The sequence below is a fragment of the Cottoperca gobio genome, chromosome 13 (assembly GCF_900634415.1).
Source record: "Cottoperca gobio chromosome 13, fCotGob3.1, whole genome shotgun sequence".
NCBI lineage: Eukaryota > Metazoa > Chordata > Actinopteri > Perciformes > Bovichtidae > Cottoperca > Cottoperca gobio.
In genome coordinates, this window is record NC_041367.1 from 19015559 (window position 1) to 19037382 (window position 21824).

General features: G+C 42.0%; 2 protein-coding genes across 4 annotated transcripts; one reads left to right on the forward strand and one right to left on the reverse strand.

Annotated features, from left to right (window-relative positions):
• Positions 1-359: 359 nt before the first annotated feature.
• On the reverse strand, positions 360-13125 carry bicra (BRD4 interacting chromatin remodeling complex associated protein). Of its 3 annotated transcripts, none has more exons than XM_029446357.1 (14): positions 13022-13125; positions 10945-10990; positions 10795-10840; positions 7865-9928; positions 7494-7682; positions 5516-6127; positions 4894-5086; positions 4703-4803; positions 4405-4539; positions 4243-4292; positions 3991-4139; positions 3809-3903; positions 3605-3707; positions 360-3516 (listed from the first exon to the last, which is right to left on the reverse strand). In XM_029446357.1, exons 2-14 carry the CDS (start codon positions 10983-10985, stop codon positions 1715-1717), a joined length of 5580 nt encoding a protein of 1859 aa, XP_029302217.1. In that variant the 5' UTR covers positions 10986-10990; positions 13022-13125; the 3' UTR covers positions 360-1714. The 3 variants fall into 3 exon arrangements, with proteins under 3 accessions (XP_029302217.1, XP_029302216.1, XP_029302218.1); XM_029446356.1 differs by having other exon boundaries at positions 3605-3710; XM_029446358.1 differs by lacking the exon at positions 7494-7682 and having other exon boundaries at positions 3605-3710.
• Positions 13126-16361: 3236 nt separating this feature from the next.
• On the forward strand, positions 16362-21810 carry napab (N-ethylmaleimide-sensitive factor attachment protein, alpha b). Its single transcript, XM_029445948.1, has 11 exons — positions 16362-16601; positions 18051-18130; positions 18244-18360; positions 18735-18781; positions 18901-18978; positions 19138-19193; positions 19346-19430; positions 19529-19633; positions 19713-19781; positions 19996-20046; positions 20744-21810. Exons 1-11 carry the CDS (start codon positions 16504-16506, stop codon positions 20948-20950), a joined length of 993 nt encoding a protein of 330 aa, XP_029301808.1. The 5' UTR covers positions 16362-16503; the 3' UTR covers positions 20951-21810.
• Positions 21811-21824: the final 14 nt, after the last annotated feature.

Here is a 21824-nt window from a genome sequence, read left to right on the forward strand (position 1 = left end):
CCTCATGCTGCACCCCTCCAGCAGTAACCTCTAACTGCTACGTGCTTTTATTTCCTACTCGACCTACTGTAACATCTCATACGTTTACAGATGTGACAGTTTTTCCCCTCATCAGTCTCTTGCTCCTCCCAAACTCTGTGAACCCTCCAGGCGATGAAGCACACAAACCAGCTCTACTTTTCCATTTCCATGCACCGCCTGCTGGTTGACTGATAGATAACACACCCCGTCACCACCACCACCACCATCATCATCATCATCATCATCATCACCACCATCATACAATACTTCTCAGTCATCATTAGTCATCCAAAGGAATGCACCCTGAAGCTGGACAAATGACTAGAGGACCTGCAATGTTTCATAAAAGAAGCAAGGTTTAATTTACAGTTTTACTAAATGTACATTTCTTTTTAAAAAGTGTCATTATACACAATAAATACAATACAAAATTAATCTGTAATACTATACTTCAAATTCTCTTACGGTCTTTTTGTACATTATTATTGTTCCTTTTTTTCCACTTCAATGCTTGTGCTGTTTGTGTTTGAATTGTCCACCCGGCTTAAAAAAGACAAAACAGATTGTAGGCAGGGATACAGTGGCAGAAAGATGAAACACACTGGCTGAGAAAACAGAAAATCAACAGTAAAAACTGGCCTGCCCCCTGCTGACAGAAATGCATAAAGTCCTAACCTGGCATTATAAGCAACAGGGAGGCAGGTGTGTGTGTGTGTGTGTGTGTGTGGTCTAAAAACAAGAACCCAGAAAATCACCTGACATCAGAACCAGAAAAGAACTGAATTTCATAAACATCTTGACAGTACTACAGTACCCAAGAGAAGTAAAAAAAAAGAAAACTACTTTTTAAACAATTCTTCAAAATGATTTTCTCAACATTCACTTTAAAATGCATGCGATATGAAATGCAGGCATAAGGGAGGTTGAAGCTAATTGATTTTTCTGGACCAAGAGTAGCTGCCTTGTGAGGATCTGAGCTATCTGAGCCTTTGGGTTTAAGAAAATGTATTCTTGATAAAGAGGTGGACTGTATCAATTTAGCATGGGCTGCATCTGTAGGGCAGCTTTATCCTTCTGATAAGAGAATCACCTTTGGTTGGTAAGGGAAGATACTGTATGTACTACGTTTTGCAGTATGAACCTACTTGTATTCTTTTCTGTCTCTCAGCTGCAGGTAGCAAAGGTAAAAAGAGTTGTTGACTTCTGAACTCTCAGTGAGCCGCCTGATGCTCATTGAGACAGTATTTAAACAAGGAGAGGAGCCGCTGTGGATGAGAGACTGGTGCTCAGGCCACATGAAAGGAATGTATAAAAACTCAATGAGAAAGAGAAAAAGAAAAGATCAGAAGTGTAAAAGGGAAGAAAGAAAAAGAGAAAAATCATCCTGTGACAATTTCATCTTGTTACTCGAGCTTGAGAGCTGAGAGAACGCGTACAAAATGCCAGGCATCTTTAAGTCTGCAATTCATAGAGAACATTTTTAACTTTGACCACACTCTCACTTATTCTCCCACGGGTCTACCTCAGGCTGTAAATGACAAAGACATTTCTGGACAATTCAAATGGACAAACAGAGCCAACACAGCTTGGCAGAGTAGTACAGTGATACTGTTTGCACAGTGCCCTGTTTCCCCTGCCTCCAAATCTGTCTCTTAGTTCCCCCATGTCAGTCTGGCCTGGGGCTGAGGGCCTGTTATCTGCTTTGAGTCTGGGGCACCAGACTGCCATTGTGGCCACGGCCACCGACCTGAGGGTGCTGGGCCAAGGAGGAGGACGATGACGCAGAAGAGGAGGGTGGTACTGAGGGTCTGTGGGATGAGGCTGCCGAGCCCCCTGGGCGCTGGCTTTGGTGTGACCTGCTGCTGCTCCCTTTACTGCGGGCAGAGGGCTCTTGCTGCAGGTTCAGGATGCTGTCGATGGCACACTGCAGGTGCTCGTTCAGAGAGTCATCCGGAGGGCTACCGCTGGAGAAGCTGGCGTTGTCCATGTCGGGGGAGTCCGACTTGCAGCGCTTGGCAGGGAGCAAAGAGTCTCGTGTGAAGGAGGACTCGGGAGAGGGAGGCCCAGGGGCATGCGGGTCCATTCTGAATGTCCCACCTGCCCTATGTCTATTTTTCCCACTCGCCCTCTTGTATTTACTTACATCTGTCTCTAGGTTTGTGTGCTCCTCCCCTCTCTCCTTTGCTGCCTCCCTGTCTAGGACCTGCGGGAGATGATGGTGTTGTGTGGTTTTGATACCACGGTTAAACACCTCGTCCATTACGTCCAGCCCCTGCATTGCACTCCCTAAACGGCCCGTTTCGTGGCTCGACTCTGTGTGAGTGTGTGAGGCCTCCCTGCCTCTTTTCTCCACCTTCACACTGGCTATAACTGTCCGCTCTGAGGGAGGAGATGAGGCCTCGTGCCTCGGGGGTGACGGCGTGGGTCTGGGGTAGGACAAACTTTCGTCTCCTCCCCCTGGGACACCAGGTCTGACCCGGGGACTAATGTTTTCCCGGTAGGTTTTTCGAAGGGGGAGACGGCATGTTGTCTGTGAGGGAGTGGCAGTTGTGGCAGAATTGTGTTTGACCCGACCCTGGTGGTCTAATGTCCCGTTCATTTGAGTGGAGGAGGAGGATGAGGTGGAGGAAGTGGACAACGACCAAGTATGAGAAGAAGACGTAGAGGAAGATGGGGCTGCATTAGGGGGAACATTACCTTTCAGTGGGGGGTCACATTGAGTGGTTGCTGTAGTGACCGATGAGGCAGTAGAAGCAGTGCATACGGGGGACTGAGTTTTGATGACTGTAGTAGGAGGAGTTGATAAAGGTAGGGACTTTGTGTGCGGTACAGCAGCTTCGAACTGGGGCTGAGTCTGAGGCTGGGATATGGACTGGCTGCTCTGCTGAGGTTGAGGTGTGTGCACAGGGTCTAAGGCAGTGTTGTGGACCACCTTACTGAACCCCGTTTGATCCTGCTTGATCTTCAGCTTCAATCCAATTCTCCTACGAGCCTCGTAGGTCTTCATAGGCGGTTTGCTGGTTCTCTGTGGGAGAGCGTCGTCATCATCGGCCGCTTGGGAGTTAGAGGACGAAGAGGAGAAAGAGGACGATGCTGTTTGGGCACGACCAAAAGAGGAGCTCTGGCCGGTGGATTGGGCCAGCCTGCCTGCTGCAGGTGTGGAACAGCTGCTGGACCAGGAAACAGAGGCTCCACCTCCACCCTGCTTTATTACAAGTTTGGTAGGGGGGAAAGGAGATGCGGAGGGAGCGGGAGGTGGTGCCGGAGTTGGAGCAGAAACTGGAGCTGAAGCAGGAACCGGGGCTGGAGCTGGGACGGAGCCAGGAGCAGGGTTTGGGGCAATGTTTGGGAGAAGGGCTGGGGCAGGAGCTGCAGGTGCTGGGGCAGGAACAGCAGCAGCTACACCTCCACTCACTGATGTGGGCTGAGCAGAAGATGATTTCTGTTGGGATGAAAGTGCACTCTCCAACATGCGCGCGTTGGCCACAAACTCCTCTGCAATTAAATAGAATTATATTATTAGCACTTAATTTAGATTAAGACAACCACAAAACTATGTATGGTCACAAACAGTGGCGGATACCTGGTCTCTCCTTGGCCAAAATCCTGTCCTGACTCAACGCAATCTTCTCCTCCTGAATGAACATCCGGTCAATCATCACCATCTCTGCCGAGGGGCCCAGTCTCTGCTCGGGTTCAAATGCCAAAAACCATCAGTTCAATATCAATTCAAGACAAAGAAGACAACAAGAAGGCATATGGTGAAAATGCTGGTATATAAACTTACTTTTGACTCTGCAAAGAGCAGGTGGCGATACTTATCCAGCATGGCCTGGGTCCTTTTCAACAGATGGCAGGAGACCGTCTCAAATTCATCATCAACTGTGCAGGATATTTGTGAAGATTGGGAAGTTAAGAAAAGGGTACAACACTGTATATTGGCTGCACTAAGGCTAGGGAGAGTGTTACCTTTTTGATAGTCTTCAGAAGAGTTGGCAGTTCCCTGGTAGAGATGGTAAGGCAGCAGGCTGTGCAGAGTGTCCTCAAAAGAGTGGAAAGGGGCACTGTAGTTTGGGTGAAGCACTGAACCCTGCTGTTTCCTCAGCTGTTCTAGCATCCTGCAGTGAGGTGTGCATAAAGAAATACTATTACTACACAATACTACAAAAATAGCATTATGAGACAGTTGAAATAAGCCATTTAAATGCATGCGGCACAAACCTGGCTTCTTTGCTGGGCTCTGCACTGAAAGGCATCTTCATTGTTGTTGTCTGCGATGCAAACAAACATTAAAAACAGATTAGACCTTCAAGCTGAAGCTTAAATATTAGAGGTAGTCTTTCAGGAGCTCACTAACATGCAGTGACATGCAGTGGCCTTTACCTGAGTTTGTACTGGAGCTGGGGGCTGTGGAGCAGGCATTTGAGTCAGACTAGTTCCTAACACCTGTATCTGAATCCCACCTTGCCCAAGAGTAATCCCTCCAACTGAGCTGATCACCCCTGGCTTTGGCTGAACCTGTAGGGGAAATCAAAAGGAGGGTTAGACGCTGCCAAAATACATGAATGCGCACATTTTTAAAACAATATGCAAATGATTTATTGCATGGTGGGAAAATGTAGCACACAATGCACAATGACCACCATGCAGGGCCTAAAATGATTTGAGACTTGATTGGTACCTGTACAGGCTGGGTAAGGCTGGCAGGAGTGATAGTGATCTGATTCACCATTGCTCCAGCTGGCCCTTGGGCTCCTGAGAATACCTGTAAGTCACTTGATGCTAAAAACAAAAGGAAATCAAAATCAAAATACTTCAAAGTGTGTTCAGGGTCCTGCCATTTTGAGTTGTTGGTGGCAAATTGTATCTAACCTGTAGCAGGAGTTTTGACGAGCACCGACGTCGGCTGCAGCACTGACAGAAGCTGAGCAGGTGTACCAGTGCCGCCTGATGATGCAATCACCAGTTTATCAACAGGCACATCTTGCTGGGAGCTGAACTGAGTGGTGGCTTGAGGCTGAGACTGAGCAGACTGCTTGGCCTGCAGCAGGATGTTCTGCTGCACCTGAAAAACACATCAGGACAATTTACATTTACACGTTTTCAACATGAGAGGTTCTGGATGAACCAGTTTGGTTTCCTGAAGCGGACTCGACTCCCGGTTGGTTTTGGTAAGTTGATCACCAATGCAATCATTAGCTGGTATAGCTACTCTCTTATTGCAAGTAGTGACTTATGGGATGAACTCATTTCAACCACATGTATGCATCGCATGAATTACATTCTACGGTTAAAAAAGCTACACACTAACTGTTGTTCTAAATGTTGCAAACCAGCTCATATTTTTACAGCACACATTAACTACAGGAGAGTGAAAAAGTAGCAGTATGTAAAGCCAAAATACACAAGATTACTTCACTGGTCAGACCTCTCAATGAATGCATTCTATAACAACTTTTCATCACAAGACGTTTGTGATGAACTGGGAACATACCTGGTGAAGCTTGTCCAGCAGATGTTTCTGCTGAGGTGAGGGCTGCGTGATGCCTGACAGGGTCTGAATTTGCGCTCCTATTAATTGCAGGTGGTGCTGCTGCTCTGCTGTCAGGCCCTGGATGGGAACCTGGGCTTTAACTACAACAGTGGCAGACGTGCTGACAGGAAGAGCCGTAAACTGGTGCTGTGCAGGAGGAGGTGACTGTGACAAAGGAGGCATATCTTGTTGATAAGGGGAAGGCTGAGAGGCCGGTCGTGGCTGAGGCTGAAGCTGAACTTGAATGTGTGTCTGTTGGGGCTGTGTCTGCTGCAGCTGGCCTTGTGGAGCTGGTTGGGGGGACTCTGCCATTTGGTTATGGACAATATAGAGCTGAGGGTGAGACGAGGGTGTGCATGAGCGGGAGGGTGTGAGAGACTGTGGTGGAGGCTGAGAGGGAGGACGCGACTGCTGTTGATGGTGTGGTGACTGGATCTGCTGGCTCAGAGTGAGAGGAGACTGGGAAGGCTGCGGGCTGTCTGCCACTGGGGGCGCTGTGACGTGAGTGGTCAAGACCGGTGAGGGGGACATGCCCTGGATCTTAAGGGATTGCTGATGTCCACTGGAGGGTACCTGAAGAAGTGGGATCAGAACATACTGATATGCTTATTTGATTAAAGAATGCAAACAATATTATTAGCACAGAAGAAAATCAGGAAATCAAGCATAAAAATCACACACACTAAAAGTTCTGCATGCACACATAATATAGTAAATAAGATTCTAGAATATGGTTCAAGATTTGACACTAGATACGAAATAGGGCTGGGCGATATGGCTATATCAGATAATCACGCAAATGTTTGTATGATTATATGTAAAATACTTTATGTTTAATACAATGAGTGTTCCTTCACTGTTATGCATTAGACAAACCTACAGACGTGTAAAACAAACGCCTCGTTAAGGTTTAATCATCCGTTGCTTGAAATTGTTAATTAACAATAAAATTATAACATATGATCAATATTATCACAATTCCACTGAAAATCAATATACAAAAAGATAGAATTATCGCCCAACCCCGACACAAACGTGGGTAAAACAACACCAAACAATACAAAAGCAAAGTGTTAGACTTAAAAATCTAGTAGTTGCTGAAGTAAAAGTAGTAGAAGCCCACTGATTTGTTCCTAGTGTTTGAGGAGAATTACACATAAAAGGGAGCAATGATCATTTGGCGAGACAAAAGGAAAAAACAGTTTACAAAAAGCAAGAAGTCAAGATCTGCCGGCCTGTGATGGAGAAGTTGAAGGTGATCGGAAGACTTCAGGGACTGGGGTCAGGGGAGCATGAATTATCGTTTGGGGGTCATTACACTGGTCAGACTGAGGGTTACAAGGGGGAGTGGCACTGTAAGCACATGAGGGTCTAAATGATGATATGATGATAAGTGCATGGTTGAGAGGTGTGGAGTGATTGAACAGTAATGAAGCAGACGAAGGTGAGTTGATTGATTCTGGTGGAGCAGAGTGTTAGTATAGCGGTAAACAAGTTGCACTTGGCACCTTGGTAGCTCTTCTGTTAAAAGCATGAGCATGATGTTTGTATTGTTACAAAATACATACGTTAGAATGGATGAAAAACATACCGAAATTAAAAATGTTTTTAAAACTGGCCCTTGATTGCCAGTCCCACATTCTATAGAGGTGCATACAGCTAAATATAGAAACAGCTCAGTGGTTGACAAACAATACATATGGACAAATGGAATGATCATGCCTTTACGGGTAACGAAGCGATGTTAGAAACACACAGAAGCGGCAAGCAAGTAATTTTTGAGCTTAGTAACTACATTGTAACTGTGATAGCCATGGAAGCAATGACTAATACAGAAGAGAAGTACAGAGCAGTGACGGGGAAAGGTAAGATACCCTAACATTGTGGCGGCAGCAGCAGCAACAAGTGGGTGGGGCTTAACATAAAGGGGCATTTCTACCTGCTTTACCACTGCTGCCATGTGGGCGGGGCCGGGGGAAGGGCTGTGGCTCTGACCCACCCATGAGTCAGTTAATTGGCTGTCATGGACAGCGGGGGCCGGAGCAGTGACGCTGTTGCTGCTGACGATTACGGACGCTGGTACACCCACAGAGGGGGTAGACTCATTTTCTGTTTGGTGGTGCTGCTCCTGATAGGAGTACATTTACCATTTCAGGACGAGGGAGGGAGGTAGGGGATTGGAGGGAAGGGGGAGTAAAATAGTAAACCAAAGAAGTCAGACCAAGATATCACTCCGTGCATGTTATTTATTTATTTTTAAGACAATGTTAACTGTACACAAAGCAAACGTGCAATGAGTGGAACACTGACCTGTTGCAGGAACATCTGCAGAGACTCCTGGCTCAGGATCATACTGGAGCCCTGGTTGGTGAACAGTAACCTCCCTGGACTGTGCTGAGCCTGATGAGGGACCAGCCCCACCGCTGTGACAGGGGAAGAGGTGGACACAGACATGGACGGAGAAGAGGAGGGTATTGTGGTAGCCATGGACACAGAGGAAACCGGTTGCATGGAGAGGATAGAGGATTGTGGTGCGTGCTGCTGAGTGGGATGAGCAGCCTGGTCTGTGGAGCTACCTAGCACAGTAACACACTCTCCAGGCTGGCCTTGAGCCATGGTTGCTGCTCCTGCACTGATGGGGACTCCACCTGGCTGAGGTTGCAGGGCTGGCTGAAGGCTAACTGCGGGGCTCAGCCCCTCCACCTGACTGAGCATGGTCAGGGAGTTCTGGATTGGCATGCCCTGTATGACTGTCTGGGCATGACCTGAGACAGTATGGGTCTGCGTCTGGCCTTGACTCTGAGCCAATGAGACCGGCATCTGAAATAGGGTGGGTGTGCCCATCTGGCCAGGCTGGAGCTGAATGGGTCCAGAGAGGATGTGGGCAGCCCCAGGATGGCCCTGTGAAGTCAACATCTGACCCAAGTTTATGTTGTGGTTTGCACTTAAAATCTGGTTTGCAATGAGCTGTCCACCAGGACCCTGACTAGTTATGATGTGCCCCCCAGGGTGCTGGGTTAGGATCTGCCCACCTGCTTGTAGTTGTGGTAGGAGAAACTGGTGGTTCTGCCCTTGCAGAACTGTCTGAGAGGGAATAACGATGCTGCCTTGTTGGTTTAACAGGTGTACGCTGAGGGGCTTGCCAGATTGTTGTGCTGATTGTTGCTTGAATAGGGTTTGTTGAAACTGAGGGCCTTGTGTTGTGGCTTGAGTACTCAGGACAACGTTAGAGCCATGCTTCCCTGTCAGGAAGGCTACATTCTGAGCAGCAGAAACTGGAATTTGCTGCAGTCCTAGAGCCTTGTGAGCATCGTTTTGCAGGGGTTGGGGGGCTGGCTGTGGCTGCTGCTGCTGTTTGAACAGTTTCGGTTGGATGTTTCCCCCCTGAGGGGGTTTAGGCTGAATGGGTGTTGGTGTGCGCTGGATGATCACGTTCTGCATGATTTGGCCTTGATTTTGCGTCTGGGGTCCAATTCCTGAACTTAGAGTGGTGCTGCCGAAGCCCAGAAGCCCAGCAGGAGCAGTCATCGTAACTCCACTGCTGCTGTTTGTGCTGCTGACACAAACAGCCGGTCCATTTAAAGCTGGAGATCCCAAAGTAGCTTTGTTGCCTTGGATCAGAAGTCCACCACCGGAGCCTCCAAGCCCCTGAGAACCAGCACCTGATACCTCTGGCCCAGACTGGTGCAGCTGGTAACCTCCCATGGCTTTAGCCAGGATTGGCTGCCCAGACTGATTGATAGTCATGACTGTAGGCTGACCCACAACCTGAATCTGTCCGATACCCAAATGTCCAGACTGACTCCCATTAGGAAGAGCTTGGAGACTTGAAATGGGTTGTAGCGTCACGTTTCCCAGGCCAACAGGCTGCATAAAAGGCTGAACGCTAATGGCCTTGTTCATGACCTGGGATTGGAGTTGAAGGCCCTGCTGAGCAAGCACTGACCCCAGCATGTCAGCTGTGGCATTGGGAGGAGTAGCAGTGGTGCTCGGGACTGACCCAGGGAAAATTGCTGCTGCTCCCCCAACACCTATGCCTACACCAACAGTAGTGCCTCCCGCCCCAGAGAGGCTGGCATCAGGTAGTGTCTGTACCACCTGTGTAAGGCCTGGAATTCCAAAGGAGCCCAGGTCCAACTCAGCCTCTGCCTCTTGTAAGCTTTGCTCTGTGATGTTGGCTTCAGCCAAGCTCTGCTGCAGGATGTCACATGGCTCGTGATTTGTCCCAATGCCATTGCTCCCACCATCCCCACCTGGGGATCCTCCCAAGATGTCATCATCCTCCAGGAAGTCCAGGTCAACACTGACTCTGGGTAGGCCTGCCGGCTCATTGGCCGACAGCTGGACTGCAGGCTGGACCTCTGGAACATGGCCCTTAATGGAAATCAGGAAAGAAGTGAAACCAGGTGATGGATGAATTTGATGGCTAGATGTGATGGTGAGGAGTGTAACTGAGTCGACACAGAAATGCAGACATGAAAACCCCAAAAAAACCTCTTGTAACATTGCGGCAAATCAAAGCTTGTAGAGTGTAGATATGTTAGTGGAAAGGGAGGGTATTTGGAAATGCATGCTACAAAGATGGATAGAAAACAGAAGGAGGAGGTTTGGGGGATTTTACTCACCCCAGTGGTAGAGAAGAACGAGCTGGAGGGGTCACTCGAACCATCCAATAGGTCGTCAGTGTCCAACTACAGACACACCCACCCAGGATAGGACAGACAGAAACCAAAGGCACCCAAACCAGCAGGCAAAAGCCACCAGGACAGAGAAACATACAGACCATCAACAGAGGAGGAGGGCAAGGAAAGGACAGAAAACAGTCCAGAGAACCCAGATTGTAAAGAACCAGTGAAAAGATAAGCGACAGAGGGGCAAAATGATAGGAATAACAGAGTTGGGAAGTGTTAGTATTAGCATTTCTCATTTTGTGAATTAGCCTAATAAAAAGGGAAGGCAGGCTGAAACCATAAATGGTGCAATCAAAAAGCAAAGACATCCATTAAGCAGAGAAAGCCGTAAAAAAAAAAAAAAAGAATAAATGAAAGCAGTGAGGGACGTGGGTTTCAGGGTGCGGTGATGTGTAATCCGAAATTGACTTGCGTACAAAGTTATACCAGCCCCAACTAAAATGCTCAGAACTAATACTCCTCATCACATCAATTACAAACCCATTTTCCAGATCGCTATAAACCAAGCCAAAATACGTGTTTTTGTTTACTTTTTTCTCTCATACTCACATGGGTCTCAGATCCATGAAGAAAGTCATTGAGAGCTTCTGGGTCACTGCAGGAGAAAACAATGTTACTCACCACAGTACAAGACAAAATGAAAGAAAGACAAATGGTTTGTTAAATATAAAACTTTGCAATGTGTCAGCAATGACTTACCAGATTACATCTAGAAGGCACCTGCCATCTTCATCATCCATGACAACTGTTAAAGATAAAATAAAATAAAGGTTTTAAAGTCCATTGAATTATGATATTATATATATATATATATATATATATATATATATATCCTATCCCATCCCTCGGATGAATAAAGTATCTATCTATCTATCCATCTATTATATTCACACATTTTCAGCATGGATTGTTCTGTGTTGATACTGAACTACTCAGTGTACTAGAACTACAAAAAACGAATTAAAGAAGACTAAATAAATGTTTAAAATAACTTTCAATTAAGCTTCTTTATGACTCTTCCACTGTGTGGGATACACAGTTGCTACATGACTATTTCAGCTTGCTTTTGTTATGAACTAGGCTAATTAGTTTAATTGCTCTTACAAATTCCACCATAGACCAAATATAGAAATCTGTAGTTATTTTGGCTTGTCTACAAATCTACCAGGGTTTCCCCAACAGTCTAAGGCCTAGGTGCAGCACCAAAGCCAAATCAATGTAAAATCAATGTGGAGAGCATAATTGAATTAATGTATTATCTGCTCTAGCTTTATGTACACAGATAGTGTAATAATAATAATAATAAATTGTATTCATAGGTGCACTTTTCATTTGTGTAAACAAAACTCAAAGTGCTAATAACAATAATATAATGTGAACTTTTTAATTGAATTTAATTTAAACTTAACATTTTCTCAGGGGGGACCCCCAAACCCAACAACCAATTATGTACATCTAAATATTTTACAAACCCATCCACATTTAATTTTTTTGCTTTATTATTTGTATTCATATTTTTGGTTGTTTGCCCTCTTTACCACTTTAGACTGAAACTGCTGCACACTTTTTTTTCACATTTAAATGGTGAGTAATGACTCAAAATATTACATCATGTATTGCTGTCAGACTTCTCTGAAGCTTGCATTGAGTCTTGTGAGAACAAGGCCAGGGAAGAGGCAACTATGCAACTACATTAACCCCTATTAATGTTCAAATATAGGGTATCCTTGTAAGAAAACAGAGTCTCTTTTTTTTATCATAAACTCATCTTCATCATCAGATCACAAGTCATGATTTATATATTGATTCAACAAGAACCATTATAAACAAACCTGCTGTTATGAACTCAAGAGATCAAGCAGCAGTTGTTTGCTACACACCGAGAAAGGATGGCAATAGACAACAAACTGAAAACGCGCGGTTTTCACATAGCCTGAAAAGATTTAGAGTACGGGCTGTCGCTTAATTTAACACCAAGTGTCAACAACTGTCCGTAGTACTTCTAGTTACACCAAAACAACAAGTCTACAAAATGTCCATATAACCGCAGTAATGAGGGGAACGCATCCCCAGTTGCCGCTCTAAAAAGGCAGCGGATCGTAGCCATTACTCGGTCAGAGCAGCCAGTGCGCAGGATATGAATGGAGACACTGCAAGCGTCTTGCTACATGCTAGCTGGTGTTTTCAAAGAGCTTTTGCATGCATATTTTGCCGATTCGTAACATTGCATAATGTTTAACAGCAACGCGACTGACTTAAGACTCTAATTTAATAAAACGTTTAATTTCAAAACCCCGTTTTGTCTCTATTTCCAGCATTTTGATGCATCTGGGTTGAATTTCGTTAGCCTAGCTAGCTAGCCTGCTAAGCCAACCCAGCTATCAACAATATTCAGACGCACAGCTAGCTTGAGCCTTTGACATTCAAAACAAACCACCGAGTGACATAATTTTAACATTAGTATTGCACAGCGGCACCTCGATTTAACCGAGACGTGAAAGTACTGTTTGCTAAGAAGTGTAGACGCAATTGCGTAGCGAGCTATCTATCTCTGCTTCCAAGCAAAATATGAGTAAATGTTGGAATACTCTTGGATGAAGGGGGTATGCTTGGGAATTCGGTGGAAAATGACTATGTTTGCCGGGCCGTGCAACAATGTGGCGTTTCGGTCGCGATAGCTGTGCAGTTAGTGGCTTTGCTGTAGTGCGCGAATATTGCAGCTTTGTTACAGTTATTCGGATAAATAGAGAAATCTCTACATTTCTAACAAACTCACCCGAGACGATAGAGGTGCAGGCAGCGCGGGGTCTCCAGGACAGCCTCGCACGGGCTGCTGTACAGGACCCAACTAGAGGCAGGAAACAGGAGACTTTCGTTTTGCCTGAGTGAAATCTGTGCCTCGTCTCTGTTCCTTATCGTCATGTACTTTTTTCAGTGGTGGGAGAAGTACTCGGATGTTTTACTTAGTTAACGTACTAATACCACACTAAGAAAATGCTCAGCTCAAGTAAAACTATATAGGCGTTATAAACACATTTTGACACTTAATAAAAAGTCAAAAGTAGTCATTATGCAGTAAAAATGTTCCCTATCCGTGTTTTACTATTAGAAATTATGTTTCTAGATCAATATTACTGCTGCATTAATATGCATGTTGCATTGTACTCCTGTAGTCGTATTAGGTACACTTGGCCAATCTAATGTGATCTAATATAACAGCTTGTAAATTCTGCCTTTACAAAGAAAACTACCTGTTTATTATTGAGGTTGTAGTTTGCTGTGCTGTTAAACTTGACTGCATTATATTGAGAGGTATTTCTGAAATGTTTTCCACCCCATCATGAGAGGTGTCAACAAAAACAAAAGAATATTAAGCTTGTAAATGTAGAATTGTCTGCTATAGTGGAGTGCATCAGATTACATTGTACAGGTGTACTTTAATGAAGTGGCCAGTACATGTTATACTTTTGGGTATTTTAATCTACAGGAATGCATCATATTCCATAAGATCATCCTATGTTTGTAGCATCTGTGAGAACCAAGTATCTTTAAAAAGAGCTCAGAAAAACAGCCCTGTTTACAACGCTGTGATGATGCATTTTCCAGCTGATCTAAGAGGGTTTTCAGTAGTTTATTTATCTTAAGAAGTAGGAGAATGTTCAAAACATTAAGGAACAGGTCCTCCTTTAGTTTGTCGCAAGCATCAAATATATATATATATATATATATATATATATATATATATATATATATATATATATATATACACACATATATAGTTTATAATGGACAGGAAGGATATGATAAATTGTAATTTAAAAGTAACTAAAGCTGTCAGAAATATTTACTGAAGTAAAAAGTACAATGTTTGCCTCAGAAATGTAGTGGACTAGAAGTATAAAGTAACATAAAACAGAAATATTCAAGTAAAGTACTTTTAAATAGTAAGTAATGTAATTGAGTAATTATATGCTCAGAAGGTTTTTCCATTTGAACAAATTTCCCCAGTGAAGATGGTCTGGTGCTTTTTGTTTTGAGCATGAGAGATAAAAACAATTGCAATACATTGGTGCTTGTACAATTTAATCAGACAAGAAGATCTCATGTGGAAAACCGAATCCTCTAAGGTAATTTTTTTAATAAATACATTCCTAAAACAGTTGGTGAACTGTCAGGCATTTTTGCTTTCACAAATCAATAGACACATGTCAAGACATTTATCATCAAAATGGAGTCATGAGCACATTAAATACATCCTGAGAAGCTGACGCGTCTTTGTGGATACACTGTCCAATTAGACAAAGTCTGGGATTTTGGAAATGTGGGGACTTTTCCTCATAATGGCTGTCAAGCTAATGCGTATACTTAAAATCATCAAAGAACTAACAGACTGCAGTTTGATCCAAAGTTTAATCTGGAACAACATAGGCTGGCCAGATAAATCATTACAGGGAGCTTTTTTGGACAGTATAACTTGTGTAAGATAGGGCGTCTCCAACCTCTTATATCGTGGCGATAGTGTCATGTTTTGGGAATGCTTTGCACCAGAGAAAATATAATGTTCAAGCATTAAAAAGGATTTTAATAACTAATACAATTATCAATCAATTATCTGCTCAGGTGAATAGGCTAAATTTTGTTCTCCTTTTTGTTTGATTTCTTTACATATTGTTAACAAAACCTGTCGTAGATCATCTAACCATACATTATTAACCACTATTAAGCAGGGCTCAGATAAATACCATAACGGAAACTATGACCAGCATCATTATTTTGCAGTGCTGGAGAGTTTACATTTACTCAAGTGTACTTATTTGAGGTCCTTTTACTTTACTTAAGTATTTCCATTTTATGATACTTTATACTTCTACACAATACATCTCAGAGGAAAATATTGTACTTTTTCCTCCACTACATTTATTTGATAGTTTTTGTTACAAGTTACTGCAAATTTAGATGATTAATACAAAATATAAATCAACTAATGATATGATATAGTATAGCTATAGTATTATAAGTTAAGCGACCTATCAGTATATACAGTTATTAAAATGAGCTCCACCTTTACCAGCTGCAACAAGAAAGGGATATACACATTAATGCATCGATAATTATAGCCTAATTCATTATTATAATATATATCATAGACTATATCAATTCTGAATAATACATTTCTTTCGGTACTTACTTTTGTGCTTTACTTGAGTACGATTTTGTACGCAAGACTTTTACGTGAGTATTTCTACACAGTAGTATTGATACCTTTACTCGGAGTACTTATTCCACCACTGGTATTTAGTATCGGCCATCAATTTATCCTAAGATGCCTTCAAGTGTTGTCAGAATTTTTGCCGTTATGTGTTGGTGAACAGATACAAATGATATAACTGAGAAGTTTGACAGTATATTAAAACACTTAGTGTATATAATCTTACTTTAAACCATAATGTGGATAACAATGCTGCCTTCTGTGGTCTCTGAGTCTGAACCACTGCTGGTTTTATTTGATTCAAAATCCGATCAACAACACCTGAACACATACTAAAAGTGTTTTTCTGTGGTGGAAAGTAACTAAGTACATTTACTCAAACACTGTACTGATACTTTACTTGAGTATTTACATTATGTGCCACTTTATACCTATACTCCACTACATTCAAAGGCAAATGTTGTAGGCTACCTTTAATTCCACTACATCCATCTGATACCTTTAGTTACGAGTTACTTTTCAGATTCAGATTAATAACACAACAATCTGATCAACAAATTAATTTTGATGTATGTCCACAAGCTACCTAGCAGTATATTAATTAATTAAAAGTAGTCCCACTTTTACCAACTGCTACGTTGAAGTGATGTACACATTTCTGCATCACTAATTATAATGCAATAATATAATAAACATTATTCTGAAATGGGACATTATGCATAATGAGTAAAAAAAGTTCACTAGTATATTTCGATGCAAATACTTTTACGTAAGTGGATGACTTTTATTTGTAACAAAGCATTTCTAAACTGTTGTATTGCTACTTTTACTTAAAAGTAAAACATATCAGTATTTCTTCCACCACTGCTAGATTGCGTTTACAAAGAGCACCTGAACGCAGCAGGTCACGTGTCATATGACAGGCTTCACAGTTACTTTGCGGCCGGTGACGTGACAAGAGACAAACATTGCTGTTAGCACTAATAGCAAGTTTGTTGACTTTCGCAATTCCTCGCTCTTCCCTCAATATCAGAGCAGTTACACGAAAAATGGACAATAGCGGGAAAGAAAAGGAAGCAACGGCTTTAGTGGCCGAGGCTGAAAAGAAAATGAAATCATCCCAGTCGTTTTTCGGAGCGATGTTTGGGTGAGTGTTGTAGTTAGCTTCTGCTAATTTTGTCAAAGCTAAAGGCCAACTAAGCGGAAGATGACCAGTTACCACCAGATCTAAAAGGCAGGACACAAACAGAAGAACTGGGCTGCTGGTTATCCTACGTGAAGTTGTTGTGGTCACTGTTCTGCGAGTGTGGTCAACGCGGCAGTTTAGCTTTTTCTGTAGCTTTATCTTCGTTCAGATCACAGCTACACAGACTGAGACTAAAGTGTAGCGGTAGCTGTATGCAGCAGTGAACGAGGCTCGGTTACACAATGACAAGTGCCATGTCTGTAGTATGCCAGGTGCTGATAAGGCTCTAATCAAAAGCATTCGTGTAATATTTCAAGTAATTCACATTTAACACTGAATATTAGCTGACATGTTGCTGCTATAGCGCCTTCTACTGGGAACATCTTGCAAGGTCCTTGAGTCTGTTTGTGCAAATCACATGTCCATCACATTTTGTTTACAAGAGCAGAGTGGGACGGAAATGTGAGTTGCATCAAATTAATAGAAAGTAAATTAAACCCTCACCCACCAGCACATCTGAGCATAGATGTAACAATCCAAATCCATCTTATAATATTTAATAGTGGGTTTACTTTGAACTCAAAAGCTTACATGAGTACAGGTAAATAGAGAAGTAAAACAAGTCCACAATGTAAACTGCATACACCAGAATAATTTATAATATGATTGAGTAGTGATGCTAAATGTTGTCTGTATATACTGTATCAATAAAACAACGTAATATTAATAATAATAAAGCTTATAATGTAATAAGAAACTTTAATATATTAGCTTAAGATAGTATGGAATAGTGCAGTATAAGAAGGGACAGAATATATGGTATGAGGTGCAATATAGTAGTAATAATAATAATAATAATAATAATAATAATAATATAGTAATAAGAGTGTATATATAACAACAATATAGTATAATACATCATAATGCCATATAATGTGAAATGTAATATGGTCTGGAACAGGATAGTAAAATATAGTACAGTATGATATAATGGTTGTATTTGCAAACATCAGCGATATCAGATGCAGTAAGAGTTTGTGTCAGTGTGGTAAAGCTGGGTCTGTGTAATATGATAGCTCATTTGTTTTTAATGATTAGTTTTTCTCAGAATTAATATTTTGGACGGCATAATTTTGAAAAACAATAACAATTGGTTAAATATACAACTTTCTGAACTTCTTTTGACTGTTGAGTAAACAGTACATTTCAGTCATTTCTATTGTAATGCGGTCACAGCTGGGTGTTTGTAAAGCACTTTACGAAGGCTTCGAACAGAACTATCCATCCAGATAGATATCTTTACTTTTTCAATATCTAGTTATTAACTATTATGGCATGTGATGTTGCCAATATCACCCAGTAATGTTCTGTATGAGTCTTGCCTAACTAAACACGTGTGTTGTCACACAGGAGTTCCTCCAAGATGGAAGAGGCCTGTGACATGTATGTGAGGGCAGCCAACATGTACAAAATGGCCAAAAATTGGTGTGGTAAGAATCATTATTACAGGTTAAATGAAAATGTTCAGTGATTTCCACCTTTTTTCCTTATTTAGGCCTGTGAAGATATTCAATCCTCCTAACATGCAACATTTTCTTTTCAGCTGCAGGAAACGCATTCTCCCAAGCGGCTCGCCTTCACCTCCAGATGCAGAGCAAACACGATGCAGCGACTAACTTCATAGATGCTGGAAACGCCTTCAAAAAAGCAGATCCACAAGGTAATGACTATTCATCATCGCCATCACCCCCCTCGGCAGTATATAACTGCTGAAGCTCACTTAAACGCTGCTGTACTAGATCCAGTGTACATAAAGTCAGCTGATGATCACGGCTCCTCCCACTGTGCAGTAAGAAAATGAGAATGTGGACAAATAAATGCTTTGCAGAGAAAATACAATAATGACATCAAGCCCAGTGGTCACCTTCTGTGAGGCACAGGAGCATTATTAAATGGACTCTTGCCATGAACCCTACACTTCTTACAACTGGTTGCTTCTAATTTTACTTACTTTGTTCTTTTTATTGAAGTGAATTCACTGAATGATTGCAGGGATGCGGTCATGTGACTAAATACTTCTATATTTCTCAACAGAGGCCATAAACTGCTTAAACCGAGCTATTGAGATATACACTGATATGGTGAGTGTACCCACAGAGAACTCTTCTTAGTCTCTTTTAAATTATTACATGTGAAAAAGATTGAACATGTAGTTCCCCCTGTTGATCTCTTTTGTCGTGTTTTTTTGTTATTGTTTTAGGGGCGCTTCACCATTGCAGCCAAACATCACATCACCATTGCTGAAATATATGAGACGGAGATGGTGGACATAGACAAGGTCAGATATCCGTGTTTCACATTTTATTATTCTAAGGTGCTAATTTCAGGGCAGATTCTTGCTTCTAATTTCACAGCTAATAATGTCTGTGGTTTTAATCTGTCAAATAATCTCTTGTGAAAAAGTCTCTTTACGCTTTATGTCCAATTTCCATTCCAGGCCATTGCTCATTATGAACAAGCGGCAGATTATTACAAAGGGGAAGAGTCCACCAGGTGAGTACTTTAAATAAGATATATTTTCTCTTGTCTGCTTTTAGGAGTGATGTTTTTTTAGGCTTTTTTCCAAAGTTCAGTAATCTGGTGGTCTTTGACTCATGATGTGTGAATACATGTGGACTGAGGAACTTCTGTATTTTCCTCTTCAGCTCAGCAAACAAGTGCCTTCTGAAAGTAGCAACCTATGCAGCTCAGCTGGAGCAGTACCCAAAAGCGATTGAGATCTATGAACAGGTAAGATACCGCTCACCAGCAGTGCCTTTTTATATCAACATGTTATTCAGTTGCTTGTAGTGACAAAACAAACATCGATTGTACTTCTGTGATTTCAGGTCGGAACCCACGCAATGGACAGTACGCTGCTGAAATACAGTGCCAAGGATCACTTCTTCAAGGCAGCGCTCTGTCACTTCTGTGTCGACATGCTGAATGCAAAAGTAAGCCGCAGCACTATAATCCGTTTCCATGTACACCAAGTGTAACACAAGCCTAATATTCCTCCTCTTTGTCACCCAGCTTGCCGTGCAGAAGTATGAAGAGATGTTTCCGGCTTTTTCAGATGCTCGAGAATGCAAGCTGTTGAAGGTAGGCTTTGTTGTCACACAAACAAACTAAAGCATTAAATAATCCTCCAGATAGGGTTAGCGTTAGAAGTAATCATTATTTTATTTTAAGCTTAGAGGCATGCAGACAGACCGGTTTTTTTTTTAGGCTGTTGTTTTTTCTTTTATCCCCAGCGTGTATTTCTGTCTATAGGCAGCCTTTCTGATTTACAGCATTATTGTTTTTATCTAACCAGAAACTTCTAGATGCCTATGAAGAGCAGAACCTGGAAGCCTACACTGACTCAGTGAGTGGACAGTTTTTCTTTCAGTGGCATGAACAAGGTTCTGCAGCAGTAAGTTTAAAAAATCCTGGACTGACACCAGTGTGCTGCAGTGTTTCTGGGTCTATACGCTGTGTAGTCCCGCACAGTGAGACTACACAGCGTATAGACCCAGAGTGAGACTTGTGAATGAAGTGTTGAGATACCAGTAAAATGTGAGTGTTTTTCTGCTACCTGAGATATGTATACCTGTTTCTTGACACAAACTAAATAAATAGGAAAGTAAAGAAAAATAAGAGGTATGTACAACTACAATTACAAAAGAAGTAAAAATAGAAACTATTCAAGAGCAATTACCGTACATAAAAAGTTACAAGGGGAAGTGACTGGTGTGGCAGCGAGTCAGCAAGTCTAGTATGTAAACAGCATCCACGAGAATAATATATAATGTGAGTAAGTTCTGGCACTTAGTGTTGTCTGTATTGATATAGCAATATAATATAAATATAATGTAGTAGGACAGTATATAATTAACATAAGAAAGTATGATATAGTGCAGTATAGTATGGGGAAAAAAGATGTAGTGTAAGGTGCATATACAAACAATATAGTATAACATAACATGGCATAATAATTATAATAATAATAATACATATATTTTATATTGGGTAATAATTTGGGGTGTGGATCATGTTGTTAATATTTACTGCTCTTTTCTCAGGTGAAGGAATTCGACACCATTTCTCGGTTGGACCAGTGGCTCACCACCATGCTTCTCCGCATCAAGAAAACCATTCAGGACGATGAGAGTGATCCTTCGCTGACTTCCCTCCCAGCTTGTGACGTCAAATCCTCAACCGCCGACTTGCATCCTTCTTTTCGCGTTGAGGCTCTCACTTCCATTCTAGCAGCAATCTTAACTGTTTGACGTTTAGCCCCTCATATTCCCCGGCAGATACTGTGTTTCTTTCCAACAGATCTGCAGTATTTGTTCTTGCCTTTTTAACCCGCTGAACTCAATGCTTTAAAAATGATGGTCTTCTAGATATGAACACTATTTTCCCCATGTGCACACTGCACACATTATGTTGGTTGTATATTGTTATGGTCCTGGTATTGGCCCAATAGTAGTTCAGATATTCATAATGGGCTGCAATACCAAATACTCATACCAGCACACTTATATAATAAAGGTTTTATTTTTGTTTTTCTTGTTATAAAATGGATGAGAAGATGCCAATTACTAACTTCGATCTACAAATATGTTTCCCAGAATGTGCTTTGGAATAAACTTAATTGACCAGAATACCAATATAGACTAAAGTTCACACATTGGTTTTTGGTCATTTTGAGTGCTCTAGTATCCTTTAGGTCATATCAGGGCATCTCTAATTAAACTCCTTTAAGAGCTCCTCTCCATGCAGAGACCAAGAGTTCCAGTTTGTTCCAAGGCAAATACCCACTTTGCCTTATATTGCAAAGTACTCAGGACGTGAACAGTTAGATCTGATGAAAAATTATGGTTTTAGAAGCATTATCAATTAATTGCTCATTGTTTTTTGTCATATCGATTTAAAGTGCTTTTATTTCACAAACAAAGCTCATCACATTGCATGGTTTTGTAAGGATGAGGGGAAAAGAGAGCAGCTGTTTTCCACTGTATAGGAGTTATTTCTCTTTTCTTTCCTATTTTTTGTGATTGTCTTGATATGTGTTTTTCTTTCTGTCATACTTTACCAGGCTGAGAAAAAAGCCTGCTCGAGATGCAATACATTGAAAAAAAACGGAGCTTTACTGATCTG